The sequence below is a fragment of the Scyliorhinus torazame genome, chromosome 9, assembly GCF_047496885.1.
Source record: "Scyliorhinus torazame isolate Kashiwa2021f chromosome 9, sScyTor2.1, whole genome shotgun sequence".
Lineage (NCBI taxonomy): Eukaryota > Metazoa > Chordata > Chondrichthyes > Carcharhiniformes > Scyliorhinidae > Scyliorhinus > Scyliorhinus torazame.
In genome coordinates this window covers 51,164,432-51,187,879 of record NC_092715.1, presented here as the reverse complement: position 1 = coordinate 51,187,879, position 23,448 = coordinate 51,164,432, and the positions used below count along the sequence as shown (strand labels likewise).

Here is a 23,448-nt window from a genome sequence, read left to right as displayed (position 1 = left end):
CCCATCATACACAACCCTTACCTGTAAGTCAAATCGCCCCTTCCATAAAAACACAACAGGGGGTGGGGGTGGGGAAGACTCCCCCCGTACAAATTTATAACCCTCCAAAGAAAAAAAACACCCTCCAGCAACACACAACAGCCATAACCTTCAACCTTTGCAGATACAGCTCCTCCATCTCATACCAATTCTCAGTTCTCCCCCAGTTTATGGTCCCTTGTAAAGTCACTATAAAGCCTCTTCTGTCATTTCAAAATAGCACTCCCAGCCTTCAAAAGTGACCCACAGTTTCGCCGGGTACAGAAACCCAAACGGAATCTTGCTTCGGTATACAACACCACTTTGGCCCTGTTGAATTCTGCACGTCTTTTTGCCAGCTCCGCACCAATGTCCTGACATATGCGAACACTGATTCCTCCGATTCACAATCTCACTTCTCCCTGGCCCAGCACAGGGTCTCCTCCTTCAACAAATCTGTGCACCCACAAAATCATCGCCCACGGAGGCTCCCCCACTCTCAACCTCTGCCTTAAAGACTTGTGGGCCCTGTCCACCTCTGGGGCCTTGTCCAGCACCCCCTCCTCCATCAACCCACCAGCATCCTTGACACATATTTTGTGGTGCTCGTTCCTTCCATACCCTACGGCAGACCTATAATTTGCAGGTTTTAAAATGAAAAATGAAATGAAATGAAAATCGCTTATTGTCACAAGTAGGCTTCAAATGAAGTTACTGTGAAAAGCGCCTAGTCGTCACATTCTGGTGCCTGTTCGGGGAGGCTGTTACGGGAATTGAACCATGCTGCTGGCCTGCCCTGGTCTGCTTTAAAAGCCAGAAATTTAGCCCAGTGTGCTAAACCAGCCCTTAAACCAGCCTCTGGGTCACTGTCCGTGTGGAGTTTGCACATTCTCACCATTTTGCTACCTGGACCGGTTTTCCTGCTCCTCAACCTTCACTCTGAACAGCATGTATAGGTCCACCAGGCTCCCCACCTCCACCTCTCGGGACACGGTCGCTCTGGTCGGACACCACCTTCTCCACCTCTCGTACTGTCATCCCGTGTGCCTCAAGGCACTTCTCTACCCGGTCCATCCATCCTCGCAGAGGTGCTACTGCTCCCTCAATGGCATTCAGCCAGTCGTCATGCTCATCATCCATCTCCTTCCTTTGTTGGTGAAACTCATCTTTGATGAAGGCCATCAACTGCTCCATCTGGGGCTTTCTCATTGGCGTCGACCATTCCCCTTCCGCCATTCTCGCAATTGTTGCCGCGCCAGGTCTTTAACTGTTGTTTGTCTGATCTGGTAGCCAATAGACATACCAGTCTTGGGGAGAACCTCTCCCTCTACACCTTCCACAACACTTTCCTGCCAGAGTTACCCCACTATAAAATGCCCAAATCAATGCCATTGAGCTGGAGCTGCCCTGTGTGCGACCACTCACTCCATGGTCGCCACTGGAAGTCACAATTAAATCAGTACCTGACATTCTTTCTGATAATGACCACCTAGCATGCATCATAATAATAATAGGGGCGGCACAGTGGATAGCACTGCTGCCTCATGCCGCCGAGGTCCCAAGTTCGATCCTGGCTCTGGGTCACTGTCCGTGTGGAGTTTGCACATTCTCCCCGTGTTTGCGTGGGTTTCGCCCCCACAACCCAAAGATGAGCAGGCTAGGCGGATTGGCCACGCTAAATTGCCCCTTAATTGGAAAAAATGAATTGGGTATTCTAAATTTTAAAAAAATAACAATATAATTATCTGTATTGTCACAAATAGGCTTACATTAACACTGCAATGAAGTTACTATGAAAAGCCTCTAGTCGTCACATTCCGGCGCCTGTTCAGGTACATGGTGAGAGAATTCGGAATGTCCAAATTGCCTAACAGCACGTCTTTCGGGATTTGTGGGAGGAAACTGGAGCACCCGGAGGAAACCCACGCAGCCACAGTGAGAACGTGCTGACTCCGCACAGGCAGTGACCCAAGCCAGGAATTGAACCTGGGACCCTGACGCTGTAAAGCAACAGTGATAACCACTGTGCTACCATGCCGAGCGATTCATTTTGAATTTCTCTAAGCCAATTCAAAATCTTCAATCTGGATCACGTAAAAAGCCAGGTCAATAAATGCTATTTATTGTGCCCTTTGGACATAATTTTTCCTCTTCTTATTACAATTATTGGAAGAAATTATGATGCAATGAGAACATAAACTTACATCAGGAAAATAGTTTGTTCAAACATAAAAATAGGCATCGATCTTGAGTGAAAATATCAATCTACTTACAATATCTTGATTAATCAAACAGAATTATCCAAAAATAGAATTAGTGTATGTGCAACAATATATATGAAAGCAATGAAAAGTTGGTGTTTTGAGAAACTAGAAAAGGAAGTTTAAAGGTAAAATCTTATCTGGCGACTTATTATTAAAATGTCACACACTTATGAAATTCCTCTTATAAAAATAGAGAATTTGCATTTATATAGACTTCACAGATGATTAGTTTACAGTGTTCTTCAGGCAAAAATGTAGTAATTACTCTGCACAAATTCAGGACCCACAACAATTAACTGAATGACCAGTTAATCTTCTTTTGGTAGAGTGAGAAAGATTTGCAAGGACACTGGGAGAATTTCCAACTCTTCAATTCTTGCCAAGAACTTAACATCTAACCAACAAGGAAGACAATGACAACAATTCAGTATTGGATGGAAGTTTCAAACTCATTTTATGCGTTCGAATTTTGGAGTAATGAAGACAGTGGGATAACATTGTGTGTTGCAAATAATGTTTCCCCCGGCTTCTTAAAAGTGTTGAACTTTATTGATGCCATACCTCACGTTGCTGACCAGAGAGCTCAGGAAAAATAGTTCCTCTCTAGAAACATTCTTTTCAGGCTTGGGAACAAACTGATTGTCTTCAGCAACTTCAAAAGAAGTGCTCTTTCCCAGTTTGGATGATTTATACAGTCGGAAGTTTCTGTTCTTCGTATACACACCTTTAAAAAAGATCAAAGCAAAGCAAAAGTCCTGTCACGGTACACTTTTCAGCAAAGGAACAATTGAGATGAATCATAATTTGAGAAAATTGTTTCGAGCGTATGAAGTGCATTTGTGGTTAATAATATTACCCGCATCAGAGGAAACTAGTCAAATAGTCTTTCTCCTAAACTTCGCAGCCATCCTTTTCTGTTTATATCTCAGATTTTCCAGTATCTGCAGTATTTTGCTTTCTGTATTTGTTTCTGAATGTCTATTGTTTTGTGGATTTCACCAATGGGATAATGTGAATTATGAAGAATTATGTATGAAATCCCGCAGACACACTTAAGTATTCACAAAATTACGGTTAGAGACTATTTGTACCTACTGATTTGCCACCTTTCTGTTTCATAACGTGCAATTTTAATGCTGATTATTTTTAAAGCTAAATATTAAAGTTAGAGAAATTCAAAATGTCAAGATTCAAAACAAAAGCTTACAGTATAATTAAAATACATTCTCCTATGGGTTCGCTGCTCTCAACTTCCACTGTATTGGCAAACAAAGGCTAGGTAACTAATTGAGTGACTCATCCTTCAGTTACTATCCTCAATTCTCAGGATGAATCAGTTATTTCTTGATTATTAACTACACATATAAGTATAAATGAAAAAAAATAAGCATTTACCTAAGTCCACAAAGAGTTGGTCACTTCCGTGTTTATCATTAACAATTAGAAATGACAAATCTGGATGCAACTTCTTTTTCTCCACTTTTTCCCAGACTGCATGTTTAATCCTTTTTGAGGGGAGATTCTCAGAACCATCAATATTAAAATGTTCCCTCGTGTCTTTTGTGACTGGTATAAATGTACTGGTTGATAGCAAAGCACTGCCACCAGCATCCTGGACAGTGCCCCCATATCTTTTTTCCAATATTCTCATCACAGGTTGCAAAATTGTTCTTATAAAATGTCCTTAAATAAACAGATTTCATAGTTAATTAGCATGGTTATGCAATCACAGGTACAATAATTTATTAGATGCAATTATTTAAATTTCTTTCATAATAAGGCATTTGGAACTTTTTGTTTTGAACGACCATGTCTCTTCCACATGTGGAAACCCCTCCCAAGTCTCTGAAACAAACTGCTGAAATATTTTCAGAAGTAATGGCCTGGATTTTGCTTTCAAAGTAACAGTGCTAAATGCTGTTATGCAGCAAATTGTATAGCAATATCCATATTCTGCACATGCACAATAAAACTTGGAGCTTCAACTATTTACAATCTATAACAATGACTTGGATGAAGGGATTGCATGGCTGGTAGCTAAATTTGCTGACTATACCAAGATGGATAAGAAAGTAAGTTGTACAGAGGAGGTAGAGTCTACAAAGGAATACATAGGATGAGTGAGTGGGCAAAAGTTTAGCAGATGGTGTAAAATGTGAACCTATTTACTTTGGTAGGAAGTTTAGAAAAACGGTATACTATTTAAATGAAGAGAGGGATCTATCTGGGTGTCCTGGTACATCAATCACAAAATGTTAGTATGCAAGTGGTCAGGAAGGTAAATAGAGACTTCCGGGTGCGGCGATGACCAGCTGAGTCGCACATTTCGGCAGCTCCCGGTGGAACGGACTTTTGGGCTCTTAATAAGAGCCCCAACGGCAATTTTAACGGCTAAAAGTACTGTGCGGTGAACCAGAAGGGAATCCCCCCTGGATACGGATGAAAAAAGGAGAGGAAGGTGGCCGGATTGCGGTGGATCCTTTAGAGCAGCGGCAAGGAAGGCACGCAAAAACCAAGATGGCATCGGAAGGTGGCAGTTTAATATGGGGCCCTGAACAACACGAGTTTTTGAAACGTTGCGTGGAAGAACTCAAAAAGGAAATGAAGAAGGAGCTGTTGGCCCCGATATTACAGGCGATCGAAGGGCTAAAGGAGGAGCAAAAGACCCAGGAGCGAGAGCTTCGGGTCGTGAAGGCAAAGGCTGCCGAGAATGAGGACAACATACAGGGCCTGGTGGTGAAGACGGAGATGCATGAGGCACACCATAAACAATGTGTGGAAAGGCTGGAGGCGCTGGAGAACAACGCGAGGAGGAACAACCTAAGGATTCTTGGTCTTCCTGAAGGTGCGGAGGGAGCGGACGTCGGGGCATATGTGAGCACGATGCTGCACTCGTTAATGGGAGCGGAGGCCCCGGCGGGTCCGCTGGAGGTGGAGGGAGCATACCGAGTGATGGCGCGAGGACTGAGAGCAGGAGAAATTCCTAGAGCCATAGTGGTGAGATTCCTCCGTTTTAAGGACAAAGAGATGGTCCTTAGATGGGCAAAGAAAACTCGGAGCAGTAAGTGGGAGAACGCGGTGATCCGCGTATACCAAGACTGGAGTGCGGAGGTGGCGAGAAGGAGGGCGAGCTTTAATCGGGCCAAGGCGGTGCTTCACAAAAAGAAGATAAAATTCGGAATGCTGCAACCGGCAAGACTGTGGGTCACATATCAAGGGAGGCACCACTACTTTGAGACGGCGGATGAGGCGTGGACTTTTATCGTGGAAGAAAAATTGGAATGAGCGGGTTATTTAAAAAAAGAACGTTTGAAACAAAGTGGTGGGGCGAGTATGGGGGGCGAAGAGGGGGGTAAAAAGGGGGGAAAGAGGAGTTTTATGTTATTAATCCTGCGATGTGGTAACTTTTCTCTCTTCCACAGGAGGTGGTGGGGGGGGAGGAAAGGAGGTGGAGGAGATGGGGCGTTGACCATTGGGGGCGGGGCCAAGGGGGAAGCGCGGGCTCGGTTCCCGCGCTATGATAATCATGGCGGGAATAGGGTAGCAGGAAGGAGGGGGCGTCGCACGGTGCGAGCCGAGGTCACGGGGGGAAGCCGAGGTCGGCCAGAGTTTGCTGACTTCTGGGAGCAACATGGGGGGTGTAACTACGCTAGTGGGGGATCTAGCGGGGGGGGGGGGTGGGAGGGGGGAACTATTGGGCTGCTGCTGCTGGGGAGAGGGGGGAGCTGGTATGGGGTGGGATGGGCGGGGGGGCACCGCCTGGGGGGGGGACACAGCTGCGTGGGAACCGGGTGAGGAGCTGGAAAAAGGGGATGGCTAATCGACAAGGGGGGGGGGGGGGGGTAAAAAGCCCCCCAACCCGGCTGATCACGTGAGAGGGCTGAACGGGCCGATAAAGAGGGCACGGGTACTCGCACACCTTAAGAAACTTAAGGCAGACGTGGTTATGTTACAGGAAACGCACTTGAAACTGATAGACCAGGTGAGACTACGCAAAGGTTGGGTGGGGCAGGTGTTCCATTCGGGGCTAGATGCGAAAAACAGGGGGGTGGCTATATTAGTGGGGAAGCGGGTAATGTTTGAGGCAAAGACTATAGTGGCGGATAGCGGGGGCAGATACGTGATGGTGAGTGGCAAACTACAGGGGGAGACGGTGGTTTTGGTAAACGTATATGCCCCGAACTGGGATGATGCCAATTTTATGAGGCGTATGCTAGGACGCATCCCGGACCTAGAGGTGGGAAAGTTGGTAATGGGGGGAGATTTCAATATGGTGTTGGAACCAGGGCTGGACAGGTCGAGGTCCAGGACTGGAAGGAGGCCGGCAGCAGCCAAGGTGCTTAAAGATTTTATGGAGCAGATGGGAGGAGTAGACCCGTGGAGATTTAGCAGACCTAGGAGTAAGGAGTTTTCGTTTTTCTCCTATGTCCACAAAGTCTATTCGCGAATAGACTTTTTTGTTTTGGGAAGGGCGTTGATCCCGAAGGTGAGGGGAATGGAGTATACGGCTATAGCCATTTCGGATCACGCTCCACATTGGGTGGACTTGGAGATAGGGGAGGAAACAGAAGGGCGTCCACCCTGGAGAATGGACATGGGACTAATGGCAGATGAGGGGGTGTGTCTAAGGGTGAGGGGGTGCATTGAAAAGTACTTGGAACTCAATGATAATGGGGAGGTCCAGGTGGGAGTGGTCTGGGAGGCGCTGAAGGCAGTGGTTAGAGGGGAGCTGATATCAATAAGGGCACATAAAGGAAACCAGGAGAGTAGGGAACGGGAGCGGTTGCTGCAAGAACTTCTGAGGGTGGACAGGCAATATGCTGAGGCACCGGAGGAGGGACTGTACAGGGAAAGGCAAAGGCTACACGTAGAATTTGACCTGCTGACAACGGGTACTGCAGAGGCACAGTGGAGGAAGGCACAGGGTGTACAGTACGAATATGGGGAGAAGGCGAGCAGGTTGCTGGCCCACCAATTGAGGAAAAGGGGAGCAGCGAGGGAAATAGGGGGAGTGAGGGATGAGGAAGGAGAGATGGAGAGATGGAGCGGGGAGCGGAGAGAGTGAATGGAGTGTTCAAGGCATTTTATAAAAAATTATACGAAGCTCAACCCCCGGATGGGAGGGAGAGAATGATGGGCTTTTTGGACCGGCTGGAATTTCCCAAGGTGGAGGAGCAGGAAAGGGTGGGACTGGGAGCACAGATTGAAATAGAGGAAGTAGTGAAAGGAATTAGGAGCATGCAGGCGGGGAAGGCTCTGGGACCGGATGGATTCCCAGTTGAATTTTACAGGAAATATGTGGACTTGCTCGCCCCGCTACTGATGAGGACCTTTAATGAGGCAAAGGGGACAGCTGCCCCCGACTATGTCTGAGGCAACGATATCGCTTCTCCTAAAGAAGGAAAAGGACCCGCTGCAATGCGGGTCCTATAGACCTATTTCCCTCCTAAATGTAGACGCTAAGATTCTGGCCAAGGTAATGGCAATGAGGATAGAGGATTGTGTTCCGAGGGTGGTCCATGAGGACCAAACTGGGTTTGTGAAGGGGAGACAGCTGAATACGAATATACGGAGGCTGCTAGGGGTAATGATGATGCCCCCACCAGAGGGGGAAGCGGAGATAGTGGTGGCGATGGATGCCGAGAAAGCATTTGATAGAGTGGAGTGGGATTATCTGTGGGAGGTGCTGAGGAGATTTGGTTTTGGAGATGAATATGTTGGATGGGTGCAGCTGTTGTATAGGGCCCCAGTGGCGAGTGTGGTCACGAATGGACGGGGATCTGCATACTTTCGGCTCCATAGAGGAACAAGGCAGGGATGCCCTCTGTCCCCATTATTGTTTGCACTGGCGATTGAGCCCCTGGCAATAGCATTGAGGGGTTCCAAGAAGTGGAGGGGAATACTTAGAGGAGGAGAAGAACACCGGGTATCTCTGTATGCGGATGATTTGTTGTTATATGTAGCGGACCCGGCGGAGGGGATGCCAGAGATAATGCGGACACTTCGGGAGTTTGGAGAATTCTCAGGATATAAACTGAACATGGGGAAAAGTGAGTTGTTTGTGGTGCATCCAGGGGAGCAGAGCAGAGAAATAGAGGACTTTCCGCTGAGGAAGGTAACAAGGGACTTTCGTTACTTGGGGATCCAGATAGCCAAGAATTGGGGTACATTGCATAGGTTAAATTTAACGCGATTGGTGGAACAAATGGAGGAGGACTTCAAGAGATGGGACATGGTATCCCTGTCACTGGCAGGGAGGGTGCAGGCGGTTAAAATGGTAGTCCTCCCGAGATTTCTCTTTGTGTTTCAGTGCCTCCCGGTGGTGATCACGAAGGCTTTTTTCAAAAGGATCGAAAAGAGTATCATGAGTTTTGTGTGGGCCGGGAAGACCCCGAGAGTGAGGAAGGGATTCTTACAGCATAGTAGGGATAGGGGGGGGCTGGCACTACCGAGCCTAAGTGAGTACTACTGGGCCGCCAATATCTCAATGGTGAGTAAGTGGATGGGAGAAGAGGAGGGAGCGGCGTGGAAGAGATTGGAGAGGGCGTCCTGTAGGGGGACTAGCCTACAAGCTATGGTGACGGCCCCATTGCCGTTCTTACCGAAGAAATACACCACAAGCCATGTGGTGGTGGCGACTTTGAAAATTTGGGGACAGTGGAGACGGCATAGGGGAAAGATGGGAGCCTTGGTGGGGTCCCCGATAAGAAATAACCATAGGTTTGCCCCGGGGAGAATGGATGGGGGATTTGGAATATGCCAAAGAGCAGGAGTAACGCAACTGAAAGATCTGTTTGTGGATGGGAAGTTCGCAAGTCTGGGAGCGCTGACCGAGAAATATGGGTTGCCCCAAGGGAATGCATTCCGGTATATGCAACTGAGGGCTTTTGCGAGGCAACAGGTGAGGGAATTCCCGCAGCTCCCGACGAATGAGGTGCAGGACAGAGTGATCTCAAAGACATGGGTGGGGGACGGTAAGGTGTCAGATATATATAGGGAAATGAGGGACGAGGGGGAGATTATGGTAGATGAGCTGAAAGGGAAATGGGAAGAAGAGCTGGGGGAGGAGATTGAAGAGGGGCTGTGGGCGGATGCCCTAAGTAGGGTAAACTCATCGTCCTCGTGTGCCAGGCTAAGCCTGATTCAATTTAAGGTGTTACACAGGGCGCATATGACTGGAGCACGGCTCAGTAAATTTTTTGGGGTAGAGGATAGGTGTGCGAGATGCTCGAGAAGCCCAGCGAATCACACCCACATGTTCTGGTCATGTCCGGCACTACAGGGGTTCTGGGTGGGGGTGACAAAGGTGCTTTCGAAAGTAGTGGGGGTCCAGGTCGAACCAAGCTGGGGGTTGGTTATATTTGGGGTTGCACAAGAGCCGGGAGTGCAGGAGGCGAGAGAGGCCGATGTTTTGGCCTTTGCGTCCCTAGTAGCTCGGCGCAGGATACTGTTGATGTGGAAGGAAGCCAAGCCCCCGGGTGTGGAGACCTGGATAAATGACATGGCAGCGTTTATAAAGCTGGAACGGATTAAGTTCGTCCTAAGGGGATCGGCTCAAGGGTTCACCAGGCGGTGGCAACTGTTCGTCGAATAGCTCACAGAAAGATAGAGGGAATGGAAAAGAAGAAGGTAGCAGCAGCAGCCCAGGGGGGGGAGGAACCAGAAGGACTCTCAGGGTTGTTAATATATATGTATAATATGTATAGGTCATTGCTATAAATAATTGTATATTGGACTGTTAAATCATATTTTTGGAGAGCGTTTATCTGAGACAAGGCAGTTGCCATTTAGTTTTCGTTTTCGATATATATTATTTATTCTTTGTTTATAAAACAGGTCATTGTTATTTATACGGTTATATTATTGTGCAAAGGATACACAATGTACTGTGATGGTTGACCAAAAATTTTCAATAAAATATTTATTAAAAAAAAGGAAGGTAAATGGAATGGTGGTGTTTTATTGCAAAAGAAATGGAATATAAAAGTAGCACGGTTTTACTGCAACTGTACAGGACTGTGGTGACAAGTGTCCAGTTTGATCTCCTTATTTGAAAAAGGATATATGAACATAGAACATACAGTGCAGGCAGCCATTCAGCCCATCGAGTCTGCACCGACCCACTTAAGCCCTATCCCCGTAATCCATGGAGATGAGGAATATTCAAAAAATTCCCCTCACACAACCACACAAGCCTCCACACCTCTTAGTGAGGCACCAAACAAACCCTACAACACTATTAGGTAGTGCATTGTTTTTCGAACTTTTTTTCCCAGGACCCACTTTTACCAACCGGCGTACCTTCGGGATCCTTGCCGACTGACCTTTGCGACCCACTCCGACCGACCTTAGGCAACCCGCGCCGACCGACCTTAGCGATCCGCGCCGACCGACCTTAGCGACCCACGCCGGCCAGCCTTAGCGATACGTGCCAGCCGGCCGGTCTGAGCGACACACCATTATTGCTTACCTTTAATGCGGCAGGTGAGCCTGCTTGGCCTTCACAATCATAGAATTTACATAGAATTTCGGCCCATCGGGTCTGCACCGGCCCTTACAAAGAGCACCCTACTCAAGCCCATGTCTCTACCCTATCCCCGTAACCCAGTAACCCACACTTAAATCTTTTTGGACACTAAGGGTTAATCCACCTAACCCGCACATCGTTGGACTGTGGGAGGAAACCGGAGCACCCGGAGGAAACTCACACAGACACGGGGAGAATATGCAGACTCCGCACAGACAGTGACCCAAGGCGGGAATCGAACCTGGGACCCTGGAGCTGTGAAGCGACTGTGCTAGCCACTATGCTACCGTGCTGCCCATTTTCAGGGGCAGAAACAGCAGAAGGGGCAGAGAATAGAGGAGGAGATCTAAAATGGATTTAACACCGGTGGGATTTCCCCGTTCGATTGTCCCTGTACCAGCCAATGATGCAATGGGGATCTCAACTTTAAATTTGGGATCTCCATTTACACTTACTTGCATATGATTGTTCCCCCACATTAGACTGTCCATTCACGTCAGCGTGAATCACAATAGGTCCCTCACGACACGCACCTGGCAAAAAGAATCTGCTGAAAATCTTTACCCAACAGGCGAACATCCCTATACCACAACTAGGTCACACGCTTGCACATTATCTGGAACCAAGTGGAAAGAAGCACAGGGACAGCCTTAGTGGCCAGGGACAGCAGGGTGTGACTGCAAGTCAGGCAGGTAAAGGGAACCAGCAGTCAGGAACTCAGGAGCCTCAGCCCTTGACCCTGTCCAACAGGTATGAGGCACTTGCTCCCTGTGTGGATGGCGAACAGGGCTGCAGGAAGGATGAGTCAGCTGACCAAGGCACCATGGTTCAGCATGCCATTCAAGGGGAGGGAGTAAATAGGCAAGTTGTAGTTGTAGGGGATTCTATTATCAGGGGGATAGATGGTATCCTTTGTGAGCAGGATAAACTTCTATGTAAACTTCTATGATTCTATGATAAAGAGTACCGCATGGTATGTTGCCTGCCCGGTGCTAGGGTGCGGGACATCTCTGACCGGCTTGAAAGGATACTGGAGAGGGAGGGGGAGGATCCAGTTGTTGTGGTCCATGTCGGTACCAACAACATAGGCAAGTCTAGAAAAGAGGACCCGTTTAGAGATTATAAAGAGCTAGGATTCAAATTAAAAAACAGGTCCTCAAGGGTCATAATCTCCGGATTACTGCCCGAGCCATGTGCAAATTGGCATAGGGAGGCAAGAATAAGGGAAGTTAACACGTGGCTGAAAGAGTGGTGTGGGAAAGAGGGGTTCCTTTTCATGGGACACTGGCATCAGTTTTGGGACAGGGGGGACCTATACCGTTGGGATGGTCTCCACCTGAACCGAGCTGGGACCAGTGTTCTGGCGAAAAGAGTAAATAGGGTGGTCAATAGGACTTTAAACTAGAGATTGGGGGGGGGAAGGGAAAGTCAGGGAACCAAGAGGTGAAGTAATCAGTGGGAAGTGTAGCTGCTTAGGAATACAAAAATGCACGAAAAGACAAAACTCAGGAGAGGTTACGATAGTCCCAATCCCACAAAATATGACACAGTGTATGGAAAGGCTCAGTAAACCAAGGTCCACCACACTAAGAAAACAAAAAGGGACGGTCAATAGAGAATTAAAGGTGCTATATTTAAATGCGCGCAGTGTACGGAACATGGTAGACGAGCTTGTGGCCCAGATTGTGACTGGCAGGTGTGATGTGGTAGGCATCACAGAGACGTGGTTGCAGGGGGTTCAGGACTGGCATTTAAACATCCAGGGATTCACAACCTATCGAAAAGACAGAGAGGTGGGCAGAGGGAGCGGGGTTGCCTTGTTAATTAGGAATGAAATTAAATCAATAGCACTAAATGACATAGGGTCAGATGATGTGTAGTCTGTGTGGGTAGAGTTGAGGAACCACAAAGTCAAAAAAAACATAATGGGAGTTATGTACAGGCCTCCTAACAGTGGTCAGGACCAGGGGCACAAAATGCACCACGAAATAGAAAGTGCATGTCAGGAAGGCAAGGTCACAGTGATCATGGGGGACTTCAATATGCAGGTGGACTGGGTAAATAATGCTGCCAGTGGACCCAAGGAAAGGGAATTCATTGAATGTTTACAGGAGGGCTTTTTGGAACAGCTTGTGATGGAGCCCACGAGGGGACAGGCCATTCTGGACTTAGTGTTATGTAATGAGCCAGACTTGATTAAAGATCTTAAAGTAAGGGAAAACTTAGGAGGCAGTGATCATAATATGGTAGAACTCAATCTCCAATTTGAAAGAAAGAAGGTAGAATCAGATGTAAAGGTGTTACAGTTAAATAAAGGTAACTACAGGGGCATGAGGGAGGAACTGACAAAAATTGACTGGGAGCAGAGCCTAGTGGGAAAGACAGGAGAACAGCAATGGCAGGAGTTTCTGGTAGTAATTGAGGACACAGTACAGAGGTTCATCCTAAAGAAAAGAAAGGTTATCAGAGGGGGGATTAGGCAGCCATGGCTGACAAAGGAAGTTAGGGAATGCATCAAAGCAAAAGAGAAAGCCTATAATGTGGCAAAGAGTAGTGGGAAGTCAGAAGATTGGGAAGGCTACAAAAACAAACAGAGGATAACAAAGAGAGAAATAAGGAAAGAGAGGATCAATTATGAAGGTAGGCTAGCCAGTAACATTAGGAATGATAGTAAAAGTTTCTTTAAATACAATAAAAACAAACGGGAGGCAAAAGTAGACATTGGGCCACTCCAAAATGACGCTGGTAATCTAGTGATGGGAGACAAGGAAATAGCTGAGGAACTAAATACGTACTTTGCGTCAGTCTTCACAGTAGAAGACATGAGTAATATCCCAACAATTCAGGAGAGTCAGGGAGCAGAGTTGAATATGGTAGCCATCACAAAGGAGAAAGTGCTAGAGAAACTAAGAGGTCTAAAAATTGATAAAACTCCGGGCCCAGATGGGCTACATCCTAGAGTTCTAAAGGAGATAGCTGAAGAAATAGTGGAGGCATTAGTTATGATCTTTCAAAAGTCACTGGAGTCAGGGAAAGTCCCAGAGGATTGGAAAATCGCTGATGTAACCCCCCTGTTCAAGAAGGGAACAAGGAAAAAGATGGAAAATTATAGGCCAATTTGCCTAACCTCGGTGTTGGCAAGATTCTAGAATCCATTGTTAAGGATGAGATTTCTGGGACTTCCGGTTGCGGTGATGCCGAGCTAGCCACACGTTTCGGCGGCTCCAGCTCCAACGGACCTTCGGGCTCTTTTAAGAGCCCCAACGGGGAATTTTTCGACCACGTAACCCGGTGTGGGGTGTGTGGGAAGGGAGTCCCCCCTGAACGAAGGAAGAAAAAACCGGCGGCGGCGGCTGCAGCCTGAGGAATCATCGACTAAAAGGTCAGAGGGAGAGAAAAACAAAATGGCGGCGGAGAAAGCGCAGGCGACATGGGGGCCTGAGCAGGATGAAATCGTAAGACGGTGCGTGGAGCTGCTGAAGAAGGAGGTGCTGACCCCGAATCTACAGGCAATTGAGGGGCTCAAGGAGACACTAAAGACCCAGGAGACTGAGCTCCGCGTGGTGGAGCAGAAGGTGTCAGATATTGAGGACGAGGTCCTGGGCCTGGCGGTTAAGACTCAGACGCACGAGGCACTTCATAAAAAGTGTGCTGAAAGGATCGAGGCCCTTGAAAACGGAGCGCGAAGGAAGAACATTAGGATACTAGGTCTCCCTGAGGGTGTGGAAGGAGTGGACTGTGGAGCGTACGCAAGTAAGATGCTGAGCTCACTGATGGGTGCTGAGGCCCCTGCGGGCCCCATGGAGGTGGAGTGGGCAAATCGGATCCCGACGAGAAGACCAAAAGTGGGAGAACCACCGAGGGCGATAATCGTGCGATTTTACCGCCTTAAGGACAGAGAAGAGGTCCTGAGATGGGCTAAAAAGGTGCGGAGTAGCAGATGGGAGAATGTTGTGGTACGGATATACCAGGATTGGAGTGCGGAGGTCGCGAGAAGGAGGGCGAGCTTCAACCGAGCCAAAGAGGTTTTGCATAAAAATAAGGTGAAGTTTGGGATGCTGCAGCCGGCAAGACTACGGGTCACGCATCAGGAGAGACACTATTATTTCGAGACGGCGGAGGAAGCATGGTCCTTCATCAAAGAAGAGAAATTGGACCGGAACTGAGGGACTGATGCTGCAGGGAATTGTTATTGTTATTGTTAATGTTATGGTGGAAGTTAATTGAGAAGTAAACAGGGAAGGGGGGAGACATTGGGGAAATGTGGGCGCCGGTGAGGGGGGAAAGACGGGACATAGTCGGAGAATGGGGAAGGGGAGGGGGAGGGGAAAGGGAGCTGCGCCATAAGAGGCGGGTCAGGTAAAGGGATGTTCCCGCGCCAGAAAGAATAAGGCGGGAAAACAGGCGCAAGGCGGATGGGAGTTCCCTCACACGGGGGGGGGGGGGGGGGTCGAGGAGTGAGCAGAGGTAGCCAGGGTCAGTTGAAGTCAGCTGACTTACGGAAGTGATATGGGGGGAGCAATCAAGCTAGACAGGGATCTAGCGGGGGGGGGGGGGGCAACTGGGTTGCTGCTGCGGAAATCCAAAAGGAAATGGCTAAAGAGTGGGTGGGCGGGGATGGTGTGCGACGCTGGGGGAGCGAGCGGGAGCGCGGAGGCGGGGTATGGGGCTGGCCTAGAGAAGGTAATGGCTAGTCGACACGGGAGGGGAGCAGGTAGCCCCCCAGTGAGGCTGATCACGTGGAACGTGAGAGGCCTGAATGGACCGATAAAAAGGGCCCGAGCGCTCGCGCATTTGAAAGGACTAAGGGCAGACGTGGCTATGCTCCAAGAGACGCACCTAAAGGTGGCGGACCAAGTTAGGCTAAGGAAAGGATGGGTGGGACAGGTGTTCCACTCAGGACTGGACGCAAAGAACAGAGGGGTGGCCATTTTGGTGGGGAAACGGGTAGCATTTGAAGCAAAGAACATCGTAGCAGATAGCGGAGGTAGATATGTAATGGTGAGTGGTAGGCTGGAGGGAATGGAGGTCGTGTTGGTTAATGTGTATGCCCCAAATTGGGACGATGCGGGATTCATGAGACGGATGCTGGGGCGTATACCGGACCTGGAGGCAGGAAACTTGATTTTAGGAGGGGACTTTAATACGGTGCTGGACCCGGGGCTAGATAGATCCAGCTCAAGGACCGGAAGAAGGCCGGCAGCGGCCAAGGTACTTAAGGGGTTTATGGACCAAATGGGGGGAGTGGATCCATGGCGATTTCTTAGACCTAGGGCTAGGGAGTATTCCTTCTTCTCCCACGTCCATAAAGTGTACTCCCGGATAGATTTTTTTGTTTTGGGAAGGTCGTTGATCTCTAGGGTGGAAGAAGCTGAATACTCAGCCATAGCGGTTTCGGATCATGCCCCACATTGGGTGGACCTGGAAGTAGGACAGGACAGGGGCAGAGAACACTCTGGCGATTAGATGTGGGACTGATGGTTCCGGGTGCGGCGATGACCAGCTGAGTCGCACGTTTCGGCAGCTCCCGGTGGAACGGACTTTTGGGCTCTTAATAAGAGCCCCAACGGCAATTTTAACGGCTAAAAGTACTGTGCGGTGAACCAGAAGGGAATCCCCCCTGGATACGGATGAAAAAAGGAGAGGAAGGTGGCCGGATTGCGGTGGATCCTTTAGAGCAGCGGCAAGGAAGGCACGCAAAAACCAAGATGGCATCGGAAGGTGGCAGTTTAATATGGGGCCCTGAACAACATGAGTTTTTGAAACGCTGCGTGGAAGAACTCAAAAAGGAATTGAAGAAGGAGCTGTTGGCCCCGATATTACAGGCGATCGAAGGGCTAAAGGAGGAGCAAAAGACCCAGGAGCCGGAGCTTCGGGTCGTGAAGGCAAAGGCTGCCGAGAATGAGGACGACATACAGGGCCTGGTGGTGAAGACGGAGATGCACGAGGCACACCATAAACGATGTGTGGAAAGGCTGGAGGCGCTGGAGAACAACGCGAGGAGGAACAACCTAAGGATTCTTGGTCTTCCTGAAGGTGCGGGGGGAGTGGACGTCGGGGCATATGTGAGCACGATGCTGCACTCGTTAATGGGAGCGGAGGCCCCGGCGGGTCCGCTGGAGGTGGAGGGAGCATACCGAGTGATGGCGCGAGGACCGAGAGCAGGAGAAATTCCTAGAGCCAGTGGTGAGATTCCTCCGTTTTAAGGACAGAGAGATGGTCCTTAGATGGGCAAAGAAAACTCGGAGCAGTAAGTGGGAGAAAGCGGTGATCCGCGTATACCAAGACTGGAGTGCGGAGGTGGCGAGAAGGAGGGCGAGCTTTAATCGGGCCAAGGCGGTGCTTCACAAAAAGAAGATAAAATTCGGAATGCTGCAGCCGGCAAGACTGTGGGTCACATATCAAGGGAGGCACCACTACTTTGAGACGGCGGATGAGGCGTGGACTTTTATCGTGGAAGAAAAATTGGAATGAGCGGGTTATTAAAAAAAAGAACGTTTGAAACAAAGTGGTGGGGCGAGTATGGGGGGGCGAAGAGGGGGGCAAAAAGGGGGGAAAGAGGAGTTTTATGTTATTAATCCTGCGATGTGGTAACTTTTCTCTCTTCCACAGGTGGTGGGGGGAGGAAAGGAGGTGGAAGAGATGGGGCGTTGGCCATTGGGGGCGGGGCCAAGGGGGAAGCGCGGGCTCGGCTCCCGCGCTATGATAATCATGGCGGGAATAGGGAAGCAGGAAGGAGGGGGCGTCGCACGGTGCGAGCCGAGGTCACGAGGGGAAGCCGAGGTCGGCCAGAGTTTGCTGACTTCTGGGAGCAACATGGGGGGTGTAACTACGCTAGTGGGGGATTGGGAGGGGGGAATTATTGGGCTGCTGCTGCTGGGGAGAGGGGGGAGCTGGTATGGGGTGGGATGGGCGGGGGGGCACCGCCTGGGGGGACACAGCTGCGTGGGAACCGGGTGAGGAGCTGGGAAAAGGGGATGGCTAATCGACAGGGGGGGGGGGGGGGGGGGGGGGGGGGGAGTAAAAAGCCCCCCAACCCGGCTGATCACGTGGAACGTGAGAGGGCTGAACGGGCCGATAAAGAGGGCACGGGTACTCGCACACCTTAAGAAACTTAAGGCAGACGTGGTAATGTTACAGGAAACGCACTTGAAACTGATAGACCAGGTGAGACTACGCAAAGGTTGGGTGGGGCAGGTGTTCCATTCGGGGCTAGATGCGAAAAACAGGGGGGTGGCTATATTAGTGGGGAAGCGGGTAATGTTTGAGGCAAAGACTATAGTGGCGGATAGCGGGGGCAGATACGTGATGGTGAGTGGCAAACTACAGGGGGAGACGGTGGTTTTGGTAAACGTATATGCCCCGAACTGGGATGATGCCAATTTTATGAGGCGTATGCTAGGACGCATCCCGGACCTAGAGGTGGGAAAGTTGGTAATGGGGGGAGATTTCAATATGGTGTTGGAACCAGGGCTGGACAGGTCGAGGTCCAGGACTGGAAGGAGGCCGGCAGCAGCCAAGGTGCTTCAAGATTTTATGGAGCAGATGGGAGGAGTAGACCCGTGGAGATTTAGCAGACCTAGGAGTAAGGAGTTTTCGTTTTTCTCCTATGTCCACAAAGTCTATTCGCGAATAGACTTTTTTGTTTTGGGAAGGGCGTTGATCCCGAAGGTGAGGGGAATGGAGTATACGGCTATAGCCATTTCGGATCACGCTCCACATTGGGTGGACTTGGAGATAGGGGAGGAAACAGAAGGGTGCCCACCCTGGAGAATGGACATGGGACTAATGGCAGATGAGGGGGTGTGTCTAAGGGTGAGGGGGTGCATTGAAAAGTACTTGGAACTCAATGATAATGGGGAGGTCCAGGTGGGAGTGGTCTGGGAGGCGTTGAAGGCGGTGGTTAGAGTGGAGCTGATATCAATAAGGGCACATAAAGGAAAGCAGGAGAGTAGGGAACGAGAGCGGTTGCTGCAAGAACTTCTGAGGGTGGACAGGCAATATGCGGAGGCACCGGAGGAGGGACTGTACAGGGAGAGGCAAAGGCTACACGTAGAATTTGACTTGCTGACAACGGGTACTGCAGAGGCACAGTGGAGGAAGGCACAGGGTGTACAGTACGAATATGGGGAGAAGGCGAGCAGGTTGCTGGCCCACCAATTGAGGAAGAGGGGAGCAGCGAGGGAAATAGGGGGAGTGAGGGATGAGGAAGGAGAGATGGAGCGGGGAGCGGAGAGAGTGAATGGAGTGTTCAAGACATTTTATAAAAAATTATACGAAACTCAACCCCCGGATGGGAGGGAGAGAATGATGGGCTTTCTGGACCGGCTGGAATTTCCCAAGGTGGAGGAGCAGGAAAGGGTGGGACTGGGAGCACAGATTGAAATAGAGGAAGTAGTGAAAGGAATTAGGAGCATGCAGGCGGGGAAGGCTCCGGGACCGGATGGATTCCCAGTTGAATTTTACAGGAAATATGTGGACTTGCTCACCCCGCTACTGATGAGGACCTTTAATGAGGCAAAGGAAAGGGGACAGCTGCCCCCGACTATGTCTGAGGCAACGATATCGCTTCTCCTAAAGAAGGAAAAGGACCCGCTGCAATGCGGGTCCTATAGACCTATTTCCCTCCTAAATGTAGACGCTAAGATTCTGGCCAAGGTAATGGCAATGAGGATAGAGGACTGTGTCCCGAGGGTGGTCCATGAGGACCAAACCGGGTTTGTGAAGGGGAGACAGCTGAATACGAATATACGGAGGCTGCTAGGGGTAATGATGATGCCCCCACCAGAGGGGGAAGCGGAGATAGTGGTGGCGATGGATGCCGAGAAAGCATTTGATAGAGTGGAGTGGGATTATTTGTGGGAGGTGCTGAGGAGATTTGGTTTTGGAGATGAGTATGTTGGATGGATGCAGCTGTTGTATAGGGCCCCAGTGGCGAGTGTGGTCACGAATGGATGGGGATCTGCATACTTTCCGCTCCATAGACGGACAAGGCAGGGATGCCCTCTGTCCCCATTACTGTTTGCACTGGCGATTGAGCCCCTGGCAATAGCATTGAGGGGTTCCAAGAAGTGGAGGGGAATACTTAGAGGAGGAGAAGAACACCGGGTATCTCTGTATGCGGATGATTTGTTGTTATATGTAGCGGACCCGGCGGAGGGGATGCCAGAGATAATGCGGACACTTCGGGAGTTTGGAGAATTCTCAGGATATAAACTGAACATGGGGAAAAGTGAGTTGTTTGTGGTGCATCCAGGGGAGCAGAGCAGAGAAATAGAGGACTTTCCGCTGAGGAAGGTAACAAGGGACTTTCGTTACTTGGGGATCCAGATAGCCAAGAATTGGGGTACATTGCATAGGTTAAATTTAACGCGATTGGTGGAACAAATGGAGGAGGACTTCAAGAGATGGGACATGGTATCCCTGTCACTGGCAGGGAGGGTGCAGGCGGTTAAAATGGTCGTCCTCCCGAGATTCCTCTTTGTGTTTCAGTGCCTCCCGGTGGTGATCACGAAGGCTTTTTTCAAAAGGATCGAAAAGAGTATCATGAGTTTTGTGTGGGCCGGGAAGACCCCGAGAGTGAGGAAGGGATTCTTCCAGCGTAGTAGGGATAGGAGGGGGGCTGGCACTACCGAGCCTAAGTGAGTACTACTGGGCCGCCAATATCTCAATGGTGAGTAAGTGGATGGGAGAAGAGGAGGGAGCGGCGTGGAAGAGATTGGAGAGGGCGTCCTGTAGGGGGACTAGCCTACAAGCTATGGTGACGGCCCCATTGCCGTTCTCACCGAAGAAATACACCACAAGCCCGGTGGTGGTGGCGACTTTGAAAATTTGGGGACAGTGGAGACGGCATAGGGGAAAGACGGGAGCCTTGGTGGGGTCCCCGATAAGAAATAACCACAGGTTTGCCCCGGGGAGAATGGATGGGGAATTTGGAATATGGCAAAGAGCAGGAGTAACGCAACTGCAAGATCTGTTTGTAGATGGGAAGTTCGCAAGTCTGGGAGCGCTGACCGAGAAATATGGGTTGCCCCAAGGGAATGCATTCCGATATATGCAACTGAGGGCTTTTGCAAGGCAGCAGGTGAGGGAATTCCCGCAGCTCCCGACGCATGAGGTGCAGGACAGAGTAATCTCAAAGACATGGGTGGGGGACGGTAAGGTGTCAGATATATATAGGGAAATGAGGGACGAGGGGGAGATTATGGTAGATGAGCTGAAAGGGAAATGGGAAGAAGAGCTGGGGGAGGAGATTGAGGAGGGGCTGTGGGCGGATGCCCTAAGTAGGGTAAACCCATCGTCCTCGTGTGCCAGGCTAAGCCTGATTCAATTTAAGGTGTTACACAGGGCGCATATGACTGGAGCACGGCTCAGTAAATTTTTTGGGGTAGAGGATAGGTGTGCGAGATGCTCGAGAAGCCCAGCGAATCACACCCACATGTTCTGGTCATGTCCGGCACTACAGGGGTTCTGGGTGGGGGTGACAAAGGTGCTTTCGAAAGTAGTGGGGGTCCAGGTCGAACCAAGCTGGGGGTTGGTTATATTTGGGGTTGCACAAGAGCCGGGAGTGCAGGAGGCGAGAGAGGCTGATGTTTTGGCCTTTGTGTCCCTAGTAGCCCGGCGCAGGATACTGTTGATGTGGAAGGAAGCCAAGCCCCCAGGGGTGGAGACCTGGATAAATGACATGGCAGGGTTTATAAAGCTGGAACGGATTAAGTTCGTCCTAAGGGGATCGGCTCAAGGGTTCACCAGGCGGTGGCAACCGTTCGTCGAATACCTCACAGAAAGATAGAGGGAATGGAAAAGAAGTAGGCAGCAGCAGCAGCCCAGGGGGGGAGGGGGAGGAACCAGAAGGACTCTCAGGGTTGTTAATATATATGTATAATATGTATAGGTCATTGCTTTAAATAATTGTATATTGGACTGTTAAATCATATTTTTGGAGAGTGTTTATCTGAGACAAGGCAGTTGCCATTTAGTTTTAGTTTTCGTTTTTGTTATATATTATTTATTCTTTGTTTATAAAACAGGTCATTGTTATTTATACTGTTATATTATTGTGTGAAGGATACACAATGTACTGTGATGGTTGACCAAAATTTTTCAATAAAATATTTAAAAAAACAGATGTGGGACTGATGGCGGATGAGGGAGTGTGTGCAAGAGTGCGGGGGTGTATTGAGAGATACCTGGAGGTCAATGACGACGGCGAGGTCCCTGTGGGAGTGGTCTGGGAAGCACTAAAAGCGGTGGTCAGAGGAGAGCTGATCTCTATTGGGGCCCACAAAAGGAAAACAGAGGCCAAGGAAAGGGAAAGATTACTGGGGGAGATTTTAAGGGTGGACAGGGAATTTGCAGAGACCCCGGAGGAGGAGTTGTACAGGGAGAGGAGACGACTCCAGACCGAGTTTGACCTTCTGACCACCAGAAAGGCGGAGGTACTGTGGAGGAAGGCACAGGGGAGGAGGTATGAATATGGGGAAAAGGCTAGTCGCCTGTTGGCGCACCAACTGCGAAAGAGGGCAGCAGCGAGGGAGATAGGAGGAATTAGGGACGAAAAGGGAGACACGGTGCGAAGGGCAGGAAAGATAAATGAGATGTTTAAGACCTTCTATGAGGAACTGTATAGGTCTCAACCCCCAGAGGGAGAGGAGGGGATGCGGCAGTTCCTGGACCAATTGAGGTTCCCGAAAGTGGAGGAGCAGGAGGTGGCAGGCCTGGGAGCGCCGATTGAGGTGGACGAGGTTATTAAGGGACTGGGAAGCATGCAAGCAGGGAAGGTCCCGGGGCCAGACGGGTTCCCGGTGGAATATTACAGAAAATATGTTGACTTGTTGGCCCCGTTGATGGTGAGGACGTTCAATGAGGCCAGGGAAGGGGGGACTCTACCCCCGACGATGTCGGAGGCGACGATATCGCTAATTTTGAAGAGGGACAAAGATCCGTTGCAGTGCGGGTCCTATAGACCTATTTCACTATTGAACGTGGATGCCAAATTGCTGGCAAAGGTACTGGCATCGAGGATAGAGGACTGTGTCCCGGGGGTGGTGCACGAAGACCAGACAGGGTTCGTAAAAGGGAGACAACTGAATGTTAACGTGCGACGACTATTAGGGGTGATAATGATGCCCCCAGTGGAGGGGGAGGCAGAGATAGTGGCGGCAATGGACGCAGAGAAGGCATTTGATAGGGTGGAGTGGGAGTATTTATGGGAAGTATTAAGGAGGTTTGGGTTTGGGAACGGGTTTATTAGCTGGGTTAGACTTCTTTATGGGGCACCAACGGCAAGCGTAGTTACAGGTCGACATAGATCGGAGTATTTCCGATTATATAGGGGAACAAGACAGGGATACCCGCTGTCTCCATTGTTGTTTGCGTTGGCAATTGAACCTCTGGCCATGGCGTTGAGAGACTCCAGGAAATGGAGAGGGGTGATTAGAGGGGGAGAAGAACACCGAGTCTCGTTCTACACAGATGACCTATTGTTATACGTGGCGGACCCAGCGGGGGGGATGATAGAGGTTATGCGAATTTTGAGGAGGTTCGGGGAATTCTCGGGGTATAGGCTAAACATGGGGAAGAGTGAATTATTTGTGATACATCCAGGGGACCAGAGTAGAGAGATAGAAGGCTTACCAC

General features: G+C 49.7%; 1 protein-coding gene across 6 annotated transcripts in view; it reads right to left on the bottom strand.

Annotated features, from left to right (window-relative positions):
* primpol (primase and polymerase (DNA-directed)) overlaps nt 1–23,448 on the bottom strand; it is a 74,654-nt gene that overhangs the window by 27,812 nt on the left and 23,394 nt on the right. For 5 of the 6 annotated variants that reach the window (XM_072515867.1, XM_072515871.1, XM_072515866.1 and 2 more), the window contains 3 exons: nt 11,265–11,342; nt 3,678–3,965; nt 2,844–3,006 (listed from right to left, as the gene is read on the bottom strand). In XM_072515867.1, coding sequence (XP_072371968.1) covers nt 2,844–3,006; nt 3,678–3,965; nt 11,265–11,342 — 529 coding nt within the window. The remainder of the gene's footprint in view (nt 1–2,843; nt 3,007–3,677; nt 3,966–11,264; nt 11,343–23,448) is intronic. The other variant, XM_072515869.1, reaches the window with a different exon arrangement.